General features: G+C 34.0%; 1 protein-coding gene across 2 annotated transcripts in view; it reads right to left on the reverse strand.

Moving 5' to 3' along the window:
- LOC137920202 (kinesin-like protein Klp61F) overlaps positions 1-16,430 on the reverse strand; it is a 31,585-nt gene extending 15,155 nt beyond the window's left edge. The window contains exons 1-9 of one of the 2 annotated variants that reach the window (XM_068763469.1): positions 16,222-16,430; positions 9,542-9,689; positions 8,378-8,527; positions 7,110-7,328; positions 5,722-5,810; positions 3,686-3,934; positions 2,262-2,515; positions 954-1,183; positions 31-194 (exon numbers count right to left, since the gene is read on the reverse strand). In XM_068763469.1, coding sequence (XP_068619570.1) covers positions 31-194; positions 954-1,183; positions 2,262-2,515; positions 3,686-3,934; positions 5,722-5,810; positions 7,110-7,328; positions 8,378-8,527; positions 9,542-9,689; positions 16,222-16,286 — 1,568 coding nt within the window. In that variant the 5' untranslated portion in view covers positions 16,287-16,430. Of the gene's footprint in view, positions 1-30; positions 195-953; positions 1,184-2,261; positions 2,516-3,685; positions 3,935-5,721; positions 5,811-7,109; positions 7,329-8,377; positions 8,528-9,541; positions 9,690-11,901; positions 12,101-16,221 lie in introns of those variants that run through there. The other variant, XM_068763468.1, reaches the window with a different exon arrangement.
- Between the last annotated feature and the right edge of the window lie 773 nt (positions 16,431-17,203).

Genomic DNA, 17,203 nt, shown 5'->3' on the forward strand with positions numbered 1-17,203 from the left:
AAGAAACCAATAACAAAGTGTGGAACTCACTTGCGCTTGTCGACAGTATCCTGTAAACACTGCACATGTGAGGTCGCTATATCTGCCGCAGACAGGATCTCGTACGCTTGAGCAGTAAGAGCACTCTCAGTCTGCTGATGATACTCCACTAGATGCTTCTGTTCTTCATACTGCAGCTTCGTGCTATGCAGCATCTGAAAGAAGACATGCGGTTCACATATGAAAGTGACGTCTAGAAAAAAACTTGTACACAAAATATCAAATTAGATATACAAAAAAGTGGATTTTTCAATAAAAACCTCATAAGGACATTCAGACATACGAAAATAACCAAACCAAATGTTCAAGCAGATTCGCAGGATGAAGTGGCTGGAGCAGATTTTTGATTTTCAAAATCCTAGCAAGACCTAACTTGTCAGTATTCCATGGATTAACCGTGCAAATACCGGGTCCATGGCGTCGTAGAGATAGGATCTAAATATGGTGCTCCTTGGATTGAATTGAATTTCACCTACCAAATTTTTAACTATCCTATCAATGCTGCTTTGGAAGCCTATATTCAGTGTCTTTGGTCGACATTAACAAGGTGATATGTCCACCTTATGGATGAAATTACTGGTCCGTGATATTCACTCCTGAAGTCCCAGAATCTACCTGAGAGCTATGTCACCTGCCCAGCCAGCTGGTAAATGCGCGTGAGCCAAACAATGCGAAACACAACTACCACCGTTAATTTACTCTGCACCTGTTTCACCCTCCATGGGGCATCTTCAGGAGATGTTACAACGACCAGTGCCAAACACCAAGTCTTCATTGCACAACTACTGATGCATAGCGGAAGTAGGTATATAAATATTAGTCCCTTTCTTACGTAGGATGGACTTCTGCGAGGTAACGCCTGAATCCATTAGATAGCGAATATTAATATTATTATTGAAATATAGTAAACTTACATTATTAGTGTTAGCTAATTTAATCTTTGTCGAATTTAAAGCTTCCCTTGTGCTATTGAGTTCTGTCTCCCTCTGTTGCAACTTCTCTTGGTGGTCATTAAACATGGCCTCAACGCTATCTCTCTCCTCTTCCAGTGCTCTCTTCCGGAGAAGGAGATCTTGTATCTCCTTCCGTTGTTCCTCCTGCTTCAGCGTCATCTCCGCGAAGGTCTCGCTGGCGAGGTATACACCTATGCAAATATTTAAATTTTTAATTAATAGTGCTTTGTGCTAAAGCATGTTTAGGTGGTTATTATCATAACTCCAGCCCATAGAGACTCATTGCAGGGTATAGCTTCCTCAAAGATCGTGATCTAGTTCCGCAACCTTAACTTTGTCTTGGTTACACCTAATGGGAGGCCTACTGCGTAGTCACCACTCGAGAACCAAAGCCCTAACGGCCCTCGGTTGCACGGGCAATGTACCCACTTTAGGCGAGCAAATTCTGCGAGCAACGTCGTTGATATTGCTTCTTCTGGATATCTCATTTCTCTTCATCATGCATTGAAACTCCGAGCATAGCTCTATCTACACACGCCACGTCTAACGACCCTTGGTTGCCACACATGAGAACCTTGGATGTTATACGAAAACTATTTATATGAAATGATATAACTATATTAAAAATATCGTTTTCTATAATTAATACAGTGATTATCGTGTATATATATGTAGGACAGAATAAGATATAGTTTATCCTTTTTCCAAATCCGACTGTCTTTGTTCTTCTCTACCTATCCAAATCATCCTACTATGCAACTCCTGCTCCAAAATAAGAGTTCGCAAATCTTTGTTTATTTATTTAAATCGAATTATTTAAATTATGTTCACTCTATTCATATTATCATCATCATCATTTTAGCCATATGACATGATGGCAATGGTGCTAAACATAGAACTCCCTGTAGATTTCCAATAGGTGGTGGGTGGGTGGTCCCACTTCAGTCTTAACAACCCAACCATCTATATATAGTATATATCTGTTATTTATGTATATACTATATCCTCATAAAGGTATAGTATTTATTATGTATATAAAGTACATGGTATGTTATATACTTTGCATTATTTTTATTATATTTATACACCTGCTTACTATTTCAGCACCTTGTTGATCATAGCCTTTCTAAAATCCTAAACGCCCCCTTTGTAAAATACATATTTTTTTTAACAATTGCCCACCCATGGGACGTGGGCCCTACATTGGGAAACACTGCTGTAGAGAATTCTAAGGCATTAAATAAAGGGTAAATAATTAAACGATCGTACCATTTTTGTCTCGAGCAGCTTGCAAATCCCTCTTCAGTCTATCAATCTCTTCGGCATATTCCTTCAGAATAGCCTTCTTCGTCATCTTCTGATTGACTTCAGGCTTGTTCTGTATGTTCTTCGCTCTGTTGGCATATTCAAGGGTACTCATCGTCTCCTCCAGGTCCTTGTGTCCTGGTGACACTGTGGCTATGATGGATGTCTTAGTCCGGCCGCCGAGGGACTCTTGAAGGATGCGCGTTAGTTTCGACTCCCTGTTGTAAGTATTATAAGTTATAAGCTGGTATAGGAATTTATAATGATTATACATCAAAAGTAATTTTTGGTAATAAATTATGGAAGAGGCTTTAATGTCATGATAATAATCGCTATATATACTACTGTGATAAAAAGGTAAGGTGAAATTGTCATTTGAATCTCCCGAACATTAGTAAGGTTGGTAAAAGTTTTGTTTCCTACGTTGGTAGGACTGTCAATAATATTTGCCAAGCATCTATTTGTCAGAAATTGAACGATCATTTGGCACAGCCAAAGGCATTTTGAAGGTTGTTTTGTGTCTCAAGCACATCAAGTCTCGATTGGTCTATGTCATACTGCATTGGTTTTTCATCACTTTTTTTTTGTCAAAAACTTTACTCACATTGTTCCACAACCACCACAATGCTGGAACTCTGGTTAGACATGATTGAGCAGATAAAAAACTAATCAAAGCTCTTGAAGGCTATACCGACTGTTTTAAAGACTAGAAGAAGCATTGGCAGAAATGCTTTTCTTCGGACAGGTATTACTTTGACGATGAAATTGATTTAGAGTAATAAATATAGAATTTAAATGTCATTAACAAATTCACCTTACTGTTTGATCACAATATTACAAAAGAGAATGTCAGACAAGACGTCCGTGCATTCATTATAAATAATCGTCTCGTCTATTTCATCTGCCATGACGAAAGGGCACAAGCACTTATAAAAACCAAAAACTTTTTCGATGTGTGCAACTTATTGTTACCTAAAAAAAACACCAACAGAACTCAGCGATACTATTTATACTATTTTTCGCGCGACACTACTGTGGTGTCGCCGGACGGCACAGTGCTTTTAGAGGAATGTACAAAAATATTCACTCTTTTCTATTTAACATTTTCATGTTTTTCTCATGTCATCGAACTCTGTACTGTTTTCTTTACAACAAGCACCACATTTTGGTTAGTTATAAGAAGGTAAAGATGTGTTTACATGTTTATTTTTTATGTTGATTGTTCCTTTATATCATACAACTTTGATATTTTTGTATACTTGTTAACAAAACCACTAATGTTATGTCCCTTTCATTTGTTTAAATTCAAATATAAATCACCTTTTCGATTTTTCGAAAAAAATGTGTCATTTAAAATATAAATACATATATAATTAATAATATATTACCTATATGGGATATGAGGGTGCCTTTCGACCAGCGCTGTGATAACCCTGCCGAGCGTAAGGAGGGACTGGTTGATGTTCACGCACTCCCGGGCCCTCTCCTTCTTCGCGGGGTTGTCCGACCCCGCCTTGCTGATGTTCTCCGAACCAGCCAGGTCCACCAGGTTCAGTTTGCCAATCTTCACCAGTTCTTCGCCTTCGGGGCTGTTCTCCTTCATGTGTACCACAATTGTGAATACTGTATGCGAGCGACTAGAATATAAGACATTTGTAAATGTATTATTTCACTACAACATCTAATTTTAAATAACAACAAATCATACATTTATTATTTTGATCCATTTAAACGTAAACGCATAAAGTATTTAGATTTTAATTACTGCGGGTAGTTGTAAAAATGATACTACAGTACCCGACAATAAATATTGCATCTACTTTACTACCTACTACTTACTACTTTTGGACAGTATAGTATACGTTTGGAATGTACAGTTGTAATTTTTCTAAATAACTAAATACTCAAACAATGTAAATATGCTTTTTTATTCTATTTTACCCCAACCTAAAGCCACTGCTAATAGAAAAATTGGTGTATTTTATACAAAGAATAAAAATAATTGTCAAAAACAAAAAAAAGATACATGTTGTAACAGCTCCTAATAGATACCGGAGTGTTTGTATTTCGTGCGAAAGAGATAACGCTCTACGAAACCGAAATCAATCAATTGTCTCTTTCCAAAGGTCCATGTGCAATATTTATCGCCGGGTGTGGTACATATAAACCTAAACTACAATGTGTATGTTTAATACATGAACATATCTAAATACAACAGTATGATGCACTTTGTATATGCTTCCTCGAAATAACATTGCAGTAACCACATTAAAAAAGAAAAATAAACTCCAAGATTGTTTATGGTTTGAGGAAACATAAACAAATTGGTAAAATTCATATTGTTTATAACTTACAACAATGGACGTTTAGGCTTTTCACCATGTTGGTTGCTGCAATGTATCAAAAAAAATTCTTTTGATATTGATATATATATACAAGGTGTTTGGTTATAAGTGTATAACTAGACACAGATCAAAATCCATTTAATTATAACATAATTTAAAACTAAAAGTTATCCAAATGTGGTCTGGTATAAGAGCCCACAGCAAACTTAGACTGACATGTATATAGTTGTCTATGATCTATGCCAGGGATGGTCAAGCACCTACATAGTTCAAGCCATTGTTCGAATTTTGAAATTTTTAAGCATATGCATCTAAAACACGAAAACGAATATTTTTTTATAAATATTTATATGACAAAACTACAAAATATGTGTATTGAAGTTAGATATTTGCACACATATATCACAGCACTCCTAATAATACTTAAGATGGCAGTCAGTTGATTATGATCGGTGTTTGGATTTCGTTAATTTTATGTTGGAATAATAATAATTATTTACACCAGTAATTTGTTTTGATTTCCCATGAGCTGTCATATAAATTTAAATATTGAAATAATTCGACAATCAAGAGGAGCCAAAAATAATTGTTCACAGAGCCGCAGGTTGGATACCCCTGGTGTATGCAATCCAACTTGTCCATGGTTATATTTAGTTGATGTAGTGACAGGAATGACGTGTATGAATGACCTCTCGTTACCAGGCTTTGTTAAGGCGATGGTACAGAACGAGCAGTCATGGAGAGCCTTCTGGGAAAAAGTGATATCGCAGAAGGAGGCTGCAGAGAGAGAGAAAGAAAGAACGTCTGAGCTCCTCATCCGCATTCGGAGACCTGGACGTTTGAGGGTGTTATACCTCGTCTTTCTCCAACCCTCTTTGCATGGCTTTGCATGTCAGTGTAGCTTTGGCTGCGTTCCAATTGGAACATTACAATACTCTCTCTCATTACTGTTAGAGGCGTTAGAGATAAACACAGAGACTAGGATTGGTTTACATATATATTTGTTATACTGCGCTCTCTCCAACCTCCTTAACATGGCAGTATAACAAAAAAAAAGCAATGACATATCAGCGACTTACCTAGACTGTGCGTTCATCAGAGTGGAAGCCACCCGCTTTCGCTCTTGTCCTTGGGCCATAATTTTGAAGACTTCATTTTTGTTAGACACCTGAAATTGAAATATTTTATAATTTATTATTATGTTTCCCAATGTGGAACGTCCCACAGCGTGGCAATACGAAAGTGGACACTCAACACGAGTTTATCCCTCTCGATTTAATATAAAAAAACATATATATGTTACTCAGGGGGGGGTAAGAATTTTAAGGGGGCATGATACATAACAAGGTTTGAAAACATTGTTAGTCTTACCAACCTAGGAAAAAAAAATTACCTGCCTTGACCTGACACTTACACTTGACAATTTCACCTTATTTTTTGATCATAGTATTTATATATATACTAACTAATCCCGTAAACGCTGTTTTGCAAAAAAAAATTAAAGGGTTGATCGTAGACTAACATTGTGACATGGAAATTCTACATTTCCACATTCACGCTTATTTAATTTTTATACAGGACACCTAATGTAACACTTATTAACAATTTACAAAACTTTATATATAATAAACATTAAAATAAAAAAATGTAAAATTTAATTAAAAGTAGAATTCATATACAAATTTTAATGTACAAAACAAGGTGGTTATTTTTATAAATTTCATTGTTAAAAATTATTTTCAATTTTTCACAAATATAAGAACTTTCGAACAGAGACAACTTTAGTGCTTTTTTCGTCAAAAGATTTGATAACTATTTTAGATGTTTGGTGAGAAAAACACATTTTTAAATTGTATCAACTCAAGAGCAACTCGTCATAATAAATGTTTTGGTTTAGTATGTACCACCATTCTATTATAATTAATTTTATTGATTGAAGAAAATCTAGAAATAATTTAATCCAAGAAATGCTTGGCGGGCCGCATGTACATGTTTAAAGAGCCGCAAAGAGCTAGCGGGCCGCGTGTTTTTCACCCCTGGCGTAGCTAACTATCATAGTGTATACTACAGATAGTACAGTTCACTACCTCTGGATTAACTTATAACTTGGAAAGAAAAACATTTGCATTTGCACCATGAGCTTACAATAACTTATATTTCTGTCAAAAATATTTCAATATCTAGTATTTTTTTATAGTTCAATTTTCTCTATCACGTCATTTTGAAATTATGTTTTTGAAAAACTGTTCCTTGACTTCATTTCTAAAATTTCTAAGTATAAATTTTCGGTTAAAATAAATATTTCACATTGCTATTCTTAGCAAACTTGTTATTATTTTAATTAACCCATAGACTTCTCGGGGCAGTCCAAGACCTTGGACATCCTATGCTTGCTGGTCAGTGGTTTTTACTCCAAAAACCTAAACATTACAAATTTAAACAAAAATGTGTTTGCAGTGAAACTTACAGTGATCTCCTCCAAGCCGTTAACAATATTGGCTCCCTTCCTCGTCACGTCTTCGTAGATCCTGAGCTTGGAGTTGTCTTCCGATGATGAGAGCAGATCGAACAGCTCCTCATTGTACAGCTCGAGGTATGACACCCGTACAGTGTACTCAGTGTTGGTGAGACGAAGCTCGTCGAATAGCTGACTTAGCGATCGAGGAATTATGCCTGCCAGTGGATCCTAATACAAGAAAAAGTTTATATTAGTGTAAAAAAGTTTAAAAAAAAAATCATGACAACTATAAAATAAATATAAACAAACTAGATACATAATAAAAGAGAGAAAGTTTTGAGAAAAAAGAACTTGATGGACCCTATATTTATAACAGTCGTTAGTCTTGAAAAGCTTTCAAATTACTCTAATATGCTATATTTAGGTAATTATTAGTAAATGTGTTTTGTTGTGAGCTTTTTTCCTGATCTGACTTGGTCGGCAACCCAAATAGTATTTGAAGCCTGTAAGTGCAAGGGTGCAGGGCGCTGATGACACTTAGCCTAATACCTCTTTTAAGGTAATGTGGGAGTCGTATATATACTGATGTGATGTCTGAATGAATAATAGGTGTATGATTTTGTGGGCGAGCGTAGCCGACGGGCGAACTTAGTGTGCCGAATTAGTGCAGCGGGCACATGCACGCACCGGTGACGCGGGCGCAGACCTTTTATATATATATATACTAGCTGATCCCGCAAACGTTGTTTTGCAAAAAAAATTGATATTTTAATTTACAAATAAAAAATTTCATTCTCAGACCTACTCAATACGCATATTAAATTTGGTAAAAATCAGTCAAGCCGTTTCAGAGGAGTTCAAGTTCGAACACCGTGACACGAGAATTTTATATATTAGATATATATGTGTGTGTGTATACATATATATATAATACTGGTTAAGTACATAGGGGTGTCAAACTCATAACTTAATTTAGGCAAAATAAATATTGTTTTTTTTTATTGTGACTATTACATTGTAATAAAAATATGTTATATATGTTTGTTTCTTACTGATTGACATCTATGACATTATATTTCCCGTTTTGAAAAAAAAAATTATTAGCTGAGACTACTTTCAAAATCAACCCAATAGATACAGGATGCAAAAATATTTATCTCGTGCGATAGGTTTAATACCCCTGATATAACAGTTTGCTATCTCTGATTCCAGATGGAACTTTATTCCAAAGCAGAACAATTTAAACAGGTATATAATAAAACAAAATTACAACATACATTTTGCCAAGTGCTTTCTTCGCCGATGTTTTCACCGACCATGGTGTGCGTCTTCCCGGTGCCAGTCTGGCCATACGCGAACACCGTACAGTTGTAGCCAGCCAGGACTTCCTCGATCAGTGGACTGACCACCTCCTGATATACTTCCACCTGTGAGGAACAACAATAATCATTAATTATTTGCTATATATTTTTATTTACATTAGTATTTTTTTTATAACTAGTTTTAACTATTATGTGACAAACTATAATATAAGACTCTTTTATAACATCATTTTTTATTTTAACTTCATGCTTTCAGTTTCTATCTAAACAACTGCTGCACAGGTAGGTACACCTAAATTCACCAGGGTGGCTCCCCAAGATCAAAGGTCTGCTGTATTTCTTCAAGAAATTGGGCTATCATTTAGTTGTGGAAATTAACCCTTTGATACAAACATAAATACCCCGATATGAGTCCTGGACTTTCTCTAAAGACTTAGACATCATCCTAGCAGTGTCACATAGTAAACACAGCACAGTGTTCCAAGCTGAATGCATGGTAACTGCTACAAAGATAAGAGGTACCTCCATTCAAATTCTCAAACAGTATGGCAGTGTTACTATCCCGCAAGCAAAACAATTACTGAGTTAATATATGAAAGTCACAAATATGTGATGGAGGTAAGTAGTAACAAACTTGTAACAATACAGTGGATAAAAGGTAAAGGCTCCTGAAGCAATAATGCTGCAGATGAGCTGGCCTGGAGAGGCTCGAGCATAGCCTTGAGTCCCACGTCCCACATCCAATATGAAAGGCCAGTTCTCTTGTATTGTAGCACACTAAGAGTAAAACCATTGAACAAAGGACACAATGCCTTCCACAAGCTGCCAGCTCTTAAATACCCTGCACCGGCTGTCACAACTCTGAATGTTTCTGGTGGCAGAGATCTTAACAGGTCATGGTTTTTCTAACAAACATCTGTGCAGAATGTGCCTGGAAGAGGATGAGAGTGCTGCCCAGAAACCACTTTGATGTATGGGGCTTGGGTTGGCTTTAGCTAGGCTAACCCCATCTCATGATCACATCAGTGCTGCTTGGTTACGGAAACCTACCCAAAGAAATATGACTAGACCCCTAAATGGATGACAAGGTAGTTAAAATGTTAGAGATAAAATCTAAACCTGTTTAGCATATGGTCCAAAGGCCCTGTCAAATGTGAACCTCTTGGTGTGCGAGGTCTGCTGCGACTGGCGCACCACTACCTCCCGGCCATTGACCACTTCCACCACGCCCAGTGATCTAATATCTCTTTCCCGCTGGTTCAGAGGCCTGAAACAAAATTCAAAAAAAATTGTCTTTAATATACATATTTCTATTGGTTGTTGAATTTTATACATAAAGAAAACAAATTCTTTTAACATTTGTGAAGTTTTAAATGTTTCATAACTATTTATACCATTTGCTAACACCATCAACATTACAACCAACCCCAACAGCCATCTAGTGATGTGCTCTGCTTGGTTTTGGTTGAAATTGATGCTGTTAGCCCAGGGGCTTCTACAAGTTCATCAGATATGAGTTCATGGAGCGGAAGGATCTATGAACTTAAAAATAAAATGGAAGCTTGACAGACTCATTCCAGTTCTATGATGATGTTTGTACATAGTAAAGTGCTCTATGCCAATAGAGCTGTGTAGTGTGTGTTGATGTAGTATATATGTGGTTTAGGATGACAGTGTGAACCACAGGCAAGCCAAGGATGACCCGGATCCAACCTCAATTCGCCCATGCTGTTTGTGGGCGGGGAACAGGCAGCAGCCTCCTAAAAATGGGTGTTGTGATATGGGTAGTGTTTTATTCCACTGTAAATGATGCGATGTCCTGTGCAAAGTGTTGCAAGTGAAATGGTCGCTGGTGCTGTTTGGCTAGCGCTGGCAGTGTTGCGAGTGTCTGCAGCGAGTATGGTATGGTGCATGTTTTGAGCTCTGGGAGGGACATAAGGAGTACATCTTTGGGACATCTCTTAGCCTTTGCTGAGTTACAGGGAGAGCAAGAAGCACTCGCTATGAGAGGGTTTGGGCAGCTATGTACTCTGTCCACAGCTAATTTGTTATAACAATGACATAACAAAAACAAATACCATTTGTTTTACTGTTAATAATATATTTTGTCTTTAGATTATTGTATATTCAAATTCATTATTGTTTACAAAATATCCCAACAGATTTTGTACTGCTCAGAAGTAATTAAACTGTTGCATTCCAACTGAAAATTAATTAATGTAATATATTTCAGAATGATCACTTTTAACAGGATGATCAAAAATAGATATAAAAGATTTAAAGAGGTGAATGTTTAACAAAATCAAAAAAACAAAGAATTCTTTTGATAATAAAACATGGGAATGAATTGCTTATCTACTGTATTAAAGATTGGAAGTCTGAGGACAAAAAATATCTAAGTTTGTTATGGACTTAGATAAGGAAATGATGTGGGTTAAAGAAAAGATGGCGGAACATTTAGAGAAGAACCTAGCAATGAGCCCCATCAAGAGGTCAAATTGCTTGCTGCATTGAGAATAAATAATTAAAAATTTAATCAGGAAGCCGCAAAGTTTAAATTGAGCTTGGGAATGAATTACTCTTCAACTGTATTAAAGATGTAAAAGTGACCACAAAAAACTCAACAGAGTTTGTTGGAGGGTAGTTCATTCTGATTCTGGTTTCAATTTAATTGGACTCCTGTGGGATTCTTCTCAAATTGTATACACATCACTTCAAATAATTCTAAATGGATAATAAAATAATATATAATATTAAAACACGAAATACGAATATTCTATATCTATTTATAGTCATTTAGATTATTTCAACAAGATGTAAAATAAACACGAGGTCTTAAAAACAAATTCAAAAAGCATATACCTATCATCTATGTATAACAACATGTATAAATGTTTTACTGTAATTGGGAATAAAGGCAAGAGATTACAAATTAAGTAGAGATTAATTACATGCAAATTTCAACTGTTAATTATTTATTAAATTGTGCAAACTCCATATACAAATATATACAAATGAAATATTTTAATCATTAATGAACATTGCAAGTATTTGTATGTCTGTTTGGTATTACACAATTCTCAAATATTTACTTAAAAATTAATAAGAGATAATATTTTAAAGTCGGGTATTAGTAATCTAGGCCTTGCAGTAAATAATAAACTATTTTTCAAATAAGTCATAGTGAATTCAATCATTAAATGATTGTTAGTCGTTATAAAAATCAGTATACTATCTAATTTAGAACAAATTTTAACTTAAACAAATGTAGAAATTGTTTAAATTTTAACCAAATTTGAGTTGTCATGATTTTAATGTACAGGCGTTTATAAGATACACAATTAATGTACGCATTTACGATTTTATATACGACTAACATTGATAAGGAAAGTTATTAACCAAGTTAATATAACAATGTCATGTTTAGCGGTAAATATTGTACACTTTAAAGCCATTTTAACAATTATAAACGTTGTTACCTTAGTCGAACGAAAACTTGTATGTTCTGGTTTTTTTCCTTCCTGTTTCCTTTTTCAGACGTCATATCGACACACTAAGCTTAAAATTATTCACAAATAGTTTATTCACTGAATTCACGTTAAAAATAAGAAACAAAACATCAAATAATGCATCAGTTCAGTTTCAACATCAAGAGATATTCGTACACTTATTAGTCAATAGCGATACGTTACAGTTTGAACGAATTCAAATTTTGTTATACGTTAGTGTTGCCATTACGAAGAAATAAATTTTCATAATTTAACAATTACATAAAATTTATTTCTTATCTATTAAAACTCATTTATTTCTGTATTTAATAATCATAATATGTAAAAATATTTAGACTTACATTAAACATATTTTTTATTTTTTGTTAGTACCTAATGTCACCGCGAGATGTCACTAATACAAAAGTATTGTGTTTGTGTTTTGGTAAGTAAATGAAGCATTCACTTGATTCGTATTTCCATATTTAATTGATATTATAAAAGAAAACTAATGTAAGAGTTATAGAAATGTACCAATTTATTAAAAGTTATAAATAGTCCATAATATGGTTTAGAGATAATAGATGTATTTAAATGTGATTGTAATGCTTCTGTGTGGTGAAAATCGGTCATCAGATGGAATATTTTTGGTGATTTGACGATGACTGTATTTTATTTTTGATTTTTATTATTTAATGGCCATTTGTACGCCATCTTGCGGAAGATAGAATTATTACCAAAATAATATTATCAAAGCAAAGGACTTAATTGTCAAAACAATAATTACGAATTCTTTTTTTAATGATTTAATGATGGTAGTATACTTCAGCGGTATTTGTTTGATATGTTTTTTTAGTACACATGAAGAAAATAAATTTTCATATAAAAGAATAAGAATTTGTAGCTCACAAGACATGATATGAAAAATGGAGCCCGAAAAAAAAGTATGGTAGTTATCGTACAGCGTAGTGTTTTTGCGTAAGTTAGTAGCGTTATGGCGGCACCAGTTAGCTTTTTGCTAGCGAAGAGAGCAGAGTTCCCAGACTCAGGCCGTCTGGCAAAAAGTCGCCGCGCCGCGACTGAAGGAATCTAAATAAAAACACTAATTCGCGACTCCGATGAAATACTATGAGTTCCTTCATGTTTTAACTCTACGAAAGCTTTTTTCGCGCGCATTTGCATAGCTCCATCTGGCGGTCATTTTTCTCCTAGTTTTTCGTTCAGAAAATTATTGCAAAATAATTTTTTCTAAAATAAATTTGTTGTGAAATGAACGCATATTTGTGAAGTTTTGGATGTTTTGTAAATATTTATACCATTTTGCTAACACCATCATCATGTCAACCTATCCAAACAGCCATCTAGATATGTGCTCTGCTTGGTTACGGTTCAAGTTGATGATGTTAGCCTGGGGGCTTTTACAGCTTCTTCTGAACTGAGTTCACAGAGCGGAAGGGTTGGTGAACTTAAAAATAATACAGAAGCTGGACAGACACATTCCAGTTGTATGGTGACATTCACACACAGTAAGCTGCTCTACATAAGAAGAGCTGTATAGTGTTGATGCAGTATATATGTGGCTAAAGATGACAGGGTGAACCACAGGCAAGCCAAGGATAAATCAGGATCCAACCTCTGTTCACCCACGCTATTCACGATTAGAGAGCAGGCGGCTGCCTCCTAAAGATGGGTAGTGTGGTGAGTAGTGTTTTGTTCTACTGTGATTGACTCGATGTCCTGTGCAAAGTGTTGCAGGTGAAGTGGTCATTGATGGTGTGTAGTTAGTGCTGGCAGTGTTGTGAGTGTCAGCAGTGGGTGTCATGTGGTGCGGGTTCTGGGCTCTGGGATGGGCATGAGGAGTACATTTTTGAGATGACTCTGAGCCTTTGCTGAGGTACGAAGGGAGTAATGAGAAGCACTCGCTATGAGATGGTTTGGGTAGCGATATGCTCTCTCCACAGCTAATTTGTTATAACAAATGTGATTTATCAATGTGATTCATCAAATGTAATTTACAGTAAATACCATTGTTTTACACTTAATAATTTATTTTGTATTTAGATTATTATTATTTAGATTTTAATTTTTACTGCCAGAAGTTATTGACCTGTCGGATTACTATTGGAAATTAATTAATGTAACATATTCCAGAGTAATCACTTTTAACAGAATGATCAGAAATAGATATAAAAGATTTAAAGAGGTGAATGTTTAACAAAATCAAGAAAACAAAGATTTCTATTGACAATAAAACTTGGGAATGAATTGCTTATCTATTGTATTAAAGGTGAGAAACCTGACGACAAAAAATATCTAACTTTATTATGGACTTAGAAAAGGAAATGATGTGGGTTAAAGAAAAGATGGCGGAACATTTAGAGAAGAACCTAGCAATGTATAATGTAATGTAATGTAGAGATGTGTGCAATAAAATAAGGTATGTATTTTAAAATGGCACGACAACAAAGTGGTTACTGTGGCAAGCAGTTACGTGTCAGAAATGCCTGTTGGGATCATACAGCGGTATAATAAGGATTTAAAACGAAGAGCTGCTGTCCCCTGTGCCAATATAATTAAGCATTACAGTGCACATATGGGCGGAGTCGATTTTGCAGATAAGATGGTCGCTTTGTACAAAAGGTAAAAGCCACTAATGATATATACCCTGATTTTTCCAAATTTTAGATATGCGTGAATAATAGCTGGATTTTATATAGAAGACACATTGCAGTGAATAATGTAAAACGACTGAGCTTAAAGAAGTTCCAGCATCATTTTATACAAGGGCTACTACATTCTGGGAGACAGTAACCATTTAAAAGCTGTAACGCTGTACCACCAGCACCAAAAAAGATAATAAAAGCTTCCTGTAATCTAAGGACAACTGGAGATGTGAAATATGATAGTGTACAATCATTTCTCTACATTTGGATCCAAAACATGATGCAAGCTATGTATCAAAGGCCTGACTTCTGTTATGTGCATAAAATGTGATATGAGGTTGTATCTTTTACCAGATAGGAACTGTTTTTCGAATGTCCACTATATAAATTTCGAAAATTAATTTAATTCTGTTTTACGTTTTTACTGGAGCTTTAGTTTTTTGTAAAAAATAATAAATGTTACAGACTTTTGATTACCAAAGCAGTTTAATTATAATTGTTTTCATAGAAATGATTTATTAATAAAATCTCAGGTAATTTGCAAAGTATCCCATAAGATGTGTTTGATTTTTTTATAAGACTATCTTTACTTATTTTTCTAGACATCCTTGGGTCATAAAGTTAAGTGGTATAAATAGTATAATGGCATATAAAAATCTGCTAAATTAAGGGTTAAAGACAAAATCAGAAAGAATATACTATTATCTATGTATAATAAATATATACTAGCTGAAAAAAATAGTTTTTAATTAACAAATAAAAAATAAGGATTGATACGATCAATCCTTATTTTTGCGGGGTGAAAATTTAGGCTTGTATGTATTTTTGCATGCTGTATTATAAAAAATTAAAAACAAATAATTTTGTGTTTTTCATGCAAAATTTTTTGTTTATATTTTAATCTTTGTTAATTTTTTTTAATAAAAAATTTAAGGAAGAACCATTTTTATCACTATGGGGAATGGAAAATAGATAGTAGCCGATTCTCAGACCTACTGAATACGCATATAAAATTTGGTAAAAATCGGTCAAGCCGTTTCGGAGGAGAATGGTAACTAACATTGTGACATGGAAATTTTATATATATATACATACATGTATAAATGTCTTACTGTACTTGGGAATAAAGGCAAGAGATTACAAATTAAGTAGGGATTTGCATTGTACAAACTCTGATATATGCAAACGAAATACGTTTTAATCATTAATGAACATTACAAGTATTTGTTGCTTCTATTTTGTATTACACAATTCTCAAATATTTACTTAAAACTTAATAAGAAGTAATATTTTAAAGTAGCGAATTCGTAATCTATGCCATGCAGTAGGTGTGAACTATTTTCAACTTAGTCATAGCGAATTCAGTTATTAAATGATTGTTTGTCGTTATAAAAATCAGTATACTACCTAATTTAGAACAAACTTTAACTTAAACAAGTATATAAATTGCTTAATTTTAACCAAATTTGTGGTCACGATTTCAATGATCATACGGTTATAAGATACACAATTAATGTACGCAATTGCAATTTTATATACGACTAACATTGATAAGGGAAGTAATTAATCAAGTTAATATAACTAGGTAATAATTATCAGTGAATGGTGTACACTTTGAAGTCATTTTAACAATAATAAACGTTGTTACCTTAGTCGAACGAAAACTTGTATGTTCTGGTTTTTGTCTTTCCTGCCTCCCTTTTCGGACGTCATATCGACACACTAAGCTTAAAATTATTCACAAATAGTTTATTCACTGAATTCACGTAAAAAATAAGAATCAAAATATCAAATAACGCGTCAGTTCAGTTTCAACATTAAGAGATATTCGTACACTTATTAGTCAATAATAATACGTTACAGCTATGCGTTTGAACGAATTCAAATTTTCTTATACGTTAGTGCTGCCATTGCGAAGAAATCTGTTTTCATGATTTAAGCGTAGCTAGAAAAAAATTAATACCTCATGAAGAAAATTATATAAAATAAATTTAATTTAATTATAATACTTCTCTTTACGTATATAATAATGATATGTAAAAATATTTAGATATATATGAAACATATTTCTTATTTTTTGTTAGGACCTAATGTCACCGCGAGATGTCACTAATACAAAAGTATTGTATTTGTTGCGTAGTAAATTAAAGAAGCATTCAATTTATTGGTATTATTATATTTATTTAATATTCTTAAAGAAAATAAATATATAAATTATGTACTATATATTTCAATAAAAGTTATAAATAATTCATAATAACTTTTGGGGATAATAGATATATTTATATAAATGAGACTTCTGTACTGTGAAAGTCTGTCATCAGTCTGAGATGGAATATTTTTGGTGATAATTAGACACATGACTATATTTTTTAATTTTGTAACTGTAATGATAACATTCAATAATGAAGAAAATGTTAAATTTAGGAAAGGCCAGTAGACTTAGTCGAAGGATCAATAGTTGAATGAGAAATTATATATAAAAGTTGCATCACAATAAGTTTGTCATAAAATGTAAAGATGACCTAATATACTAATGGGGCTACTTGGTTTGAGGATCATCGTATTTTTTAAAATTTACTGACCATTTGTACGCCATCTTGCGGTAGCTAGAATAACTACTAAAATAA

The sequence above is a fragment of the Battus philenor genome, unplaced genomic scaffold (assembly GCF_028537555.1).
Source record: "Battus philenor isolate CCGP_79_NKW_IND1 unplaced genomic scaffold, ilBatPhil1.0.hap1 SCAF_18, whole genome shotgun sequence".
Classification (NCBI taxonomy): Eukaryota; Metazoa; Arthropoda; class Insecta; order Lepidoptera; family Papilionidae; genus Battus; species Battus philenor.